The following is a 4,133-nucleotide window of genomic DNA, read 5'->3' on the forward strand; positions in this document are numbered from 1 at the left end:
ATCTAGTCGGGAGTGGTGCTGACTGAAAACAGATGATTTGGAGCGATTCGCGCGCCATCTGTTGGTCATTCTAAGGACTTATTGAACTACCCTCGTAACTATGTCAGGAAGACAACTGAAGGCGACCTTTAAAGAATATTTCAAGTGAAAATTTTGTATTCGACAATAGTTATTTAGATTTTTATGCTTTTTATTCCTCTGTAGGCAAAAGTGCTCTGTAGGCAATTCTGAATAATTTAATTCTGATATTGTAGGACTCTTTTCATTTCTTTAACAATTCTCTACAAATACCTTTAGTACGTTTTTATTTTTAAAAGATTATTTGGGGATTATGCAGTTGTTATTTTTATAAAAAATATTTTTCACGAATGCAGCTTGTTTAATAAAAATTTAATAAAGAAATTTGTAGAGAAACTTTGAAGAATTTAATAAACAGGAAAAATATACAACTTTTAATAACTATTATTAAATGAATAATTATAACTTAAGTTTTTTTCGAAAATTAACTTTAAGATATCTTATAAAATTATTTATAATAAACAACATACATATTTCCCATAATTTTGGAAATCATCTTTAACTTTAAAGGTGCCGGTTGCAAGAAGGTCACATAAAATGTTCACGTGGGAAAACTTACTTCCCTGGAGGATTTAAAACAAATTTTCTGACTACAATTTTTAAATGATATATCTGAATATAAAATTGTATTTTGCACCTTTTTTATCAGGCAAAAAGTTGAAACGTTTTCAGTTCTTTAAATTAGAACCAAAATGTTTCCTTTTTATAAAATCGATTTTAAATCGTTTTTCACTTAAACTCGTGCTCTATTCGTTAGTAACGGATGCAACAGATTTGAAAATGTATTATTTATTGTTACCATTTTTTATAAACAAACAAACATTATGAGAAAAATTCTAAATATTTATATTTTAAGTTTCGGGTGCTCATCAATAATAGTAAAATTGTTGTAATCACCTCAGTTTAATCAATTTACATTACTTTAACATATTCCATCATGATACAAAAAGCAAAAAAATGTACAGAAAAATTATTTGTTGAAAGTATGTTTTCTGTAATTTGCAATTATTTTATTTTTTTTCAATTTAGTTTTGCAAGAAATTTAGATAAAAAAATAGTAGGATAATAAAAATTCTCCCTTACGATAATTATTGTTAATGTTATGATCAAGTTTTATAAACAATGTATTATTTAAGCATTTGTCGTAAAAAATTCATATATTTCCACGTCAGTTTTATAAATTAGGGACCGCATGATAATGTTAACAAAACTCATTTGTTGACAAATTCAATGATTTAAAAAAAAAATCTAATAAAAAATGCATTATCTAGGCATTTTTTCGCATACATTTTTTTAAAGTCAGTTTTTTAAATTATATTTCCATGATAATTTTAGCCAAATTCATAATTATTTGATGAATTTTATTTCAAAAAAATATACAAATAAATTATTCGTGCATCTGCCTAGGAAAAAATTAATTTCTCTTCGATGTCAATCCTTTCAATAAGAACTTTATGGTGATTTCAGCAACGTTAATGATTTGTTGACTAATTTAATGTTTTTTGAAAAAATTTAAATAAATATGCACTAGTCGGACATTCCTCGACAAAAAGCTTCGTTTTTGTCAGTCTTTCCTTTGAGAAATACCTGATTATTTCATTAACACTTTTTATTGAAAAATGACATGAATTTTCAAAATGATTTTAATAAACAAATGCATTATTTGGCGATTTATTGACGAAATTTTTTTTTCTCTGGCAAAAGCCCGAATGATACATTTTTGTATTAAATTTTTATTTGAACAATGATAAAATTTATTACCTAATTATGAATGTGGATGACATTATCATGAAGTTATAAATTAAAATGACTGAGGTCAAGGAAACGAATTATTTCGTCGACAGAAACCCAAATAATACATCTATTTATAAAGTTTGTTTTAAAAAATCATAAAATTTATTAATTTCAGTAAAATTATCATGAAATTCCCAATTGAAAGAACTGGTATTGAAAAAACTAATTTTGTCGTCGACAAATGCCTAAATAATACATTTGTTCGTTAAATTTTTTTTTGAAAATCATAAAAATTAACAACAATTTATCAATTTTGCTCAAATCAACACAAGGTAACTAATTTTGAAAAAAACTGAAATCGAAGAAAAGGAATTTTTCTGTCGACCAGTGCCTAAGTGATGTATTTTTTTATTAAATTTGCATATATTATGAACAAGCATAATCTACAGAGAAATTTTCTTCATTTTAATATTATTTCCATCGAAATTTCTTGCAACATAATTTAAATAAACGTAAAATTGCTGAAAATGATAGAAAATAAATTTTCAACAAATCTAATGTCCTTCTATAGAATTTGGCAACTAAAATAGTTTTTTTATCATTGACTAGCACAATTTTTCTTGGAAATTTTATCAAAATTTCACCAAAAATGCGATTTACGCCAAGCATAAAAAATTAAATAAATGTTTAAATTCATTCATTTATCATATTCTACCAATTAAAGTACACTCTAAAGTTTATTCCCTGGAAATTCCATACATAATTTACCAAAATTGTTCATGAGAGCACAAACTGAAGTGAAAAACGGATTAAAATCGATTCTTTTTTTAAAAATCAGTTGAAAATAAATTAAAATCTGAAAATTTGTTTAAAGGCCTCTAAAGCACTGCATTTTTGCATGAGAAAATTTTATTTGTCCTTATTGCATTCAACACCTCCTGGTGAACATCCTTAATTTTGTTTTTCACACGTGAAATTTGTAATAAATGGTACTTGCTGATAATATTAAAACTGATATGCGGTAAATTTAGATAAGCATATATTAGACTCACGTTTTTTCCGCATTGTTGTCAATTTCTGATTCTGGTGTTTTTTTTAAGTATGTTGCTTTCACTGGTTCTTGAATCCCAGCATCTTGGACTCTCGAAGACACATTGAGACGCAAATTTTTTGGATTTCGCATTGTGAAAATTACTTTCGCTCACTAGATACTTAGAGACAAGGTGAAACAGACGGCGGTCATCTGCGAATCGACATATTTGAAAGTGCAACAGTCCCGATAAGGAAACATTGATTCGGCAAAGTAATCTTATCTCTACGAAGTTTAAATCTAGTAAAGATCAAAATCCAGTTTATCATGTGGATAATCAAGATGTGTACGTGAATTTCGAATGATAATCAAATACTTGATTAGTCATTTTAATAAGACGTAAATGTTTTACTATTTTAATGGCCAAAAGTTGACCACTTTAAGTCCTAGTTATATTACACTTTTGCTTTAAACAATAATTTTTTTTCTAAAATGACTTCCAAGCCTAGCCTCGATTAAGTTAGAATGAAAAGTACTTGCACATCCAGTTGGTTTTTTGTACGTGTTTCAGGGATAATCCTCGGTTATCTTCAGCCAGGAAATAAAATAATGGTACTATGCGTTTTAAGGATTTTTTTCTGATTTTCAACAATTAAAAATCTCATTTTTCTCGAAAGCGATGCAAAATATGAATAGCATTTCATATTTCCAAATTATTCAGCTTTCTTAAATCTATTAAATATTACCATTTCCAGACGTTCATATTGTCTAATTCTATTGATTTTTCCAAAAATTGATCAAAATTGACTAAAATAGAATTTAGTTCAACGAAATTTGGCATTACTTTTTTTAAACGTTTGTTTTTAGTTCACTGACTATGACAAGAGCATATCAAAATAGCGGTTATTTTGACGAACATCAATATTTTTAATTTGAAACCTTTTTTTTTAGTTGCGTGTCAATATTTAGTTTCGTTCTCTTTCCTCATGTATATCTTGTGTCTTTCAATAAAAGTTTTTAAAAAAATATTTAAAATCTATTAAAGCGACTAAAATAGTATTTAGTTTGACCAATATTAATATTTTAAATTAAATTGTTTTCTTTCTAGTTAACTATCAATATTCAAACTCGTCCCCCTTCCTAAAATCTATAAAATGATACTCTCGCCAGATGTAATCTTGTGTCTTTTAACTAAAAATATAAAAAATCTATTAAAGTGAATAAAATAGCATTTAGTTTCAAGAAAATTAATATTTTATTTTTTAATATTTTTTTCTTAGTTGGGTATCAA

At 26.3% G+C, this 4,133-nt stretch overlaps 1 protein-coding gene across 1 annotated transcript in view; it reads right to left on the reverse strand.

Moving 5' to 3' along the window:
• Nucleotides 1–2,995, reverse strand: part of LOC117178422 (ATP-dependent translocase ABCB1-like) — a 63,914-nt gene extending 60,919 nt beyond the window's left edge. Inside the window, exon 1 of the mRNA XM_033369848.1 lies at nucleotides 2,865–2,995. Within this exon, the coding sequence (XP_033225739.1) occupies nucleotides 2,865–2,995 (131 nt within the window). The remainder of the gene's footprint in view (nucleotides 1–2,864) is intronic.
• Nucleotides 2,996–4,133: the final 1,138 nt, after the last annotated feature.

The sequence above is a fragment of the Belonocnema kinseyi genome, chromosome 8 (assembly GCF_010883055.1).
Source record: "Belonocnema kinseyi isolate 2016_QV_RU_SX_M_011 chromosome 8, B_treatae_v1, whole genome shotgun sequence".
Classification (NCBI taxonomy): Eukaryota; Metazoa; Arthropoda; class Insecta; order Hymenoptera; family Cynipidae; genus Belonocnema; species Belonocnema kinseyi.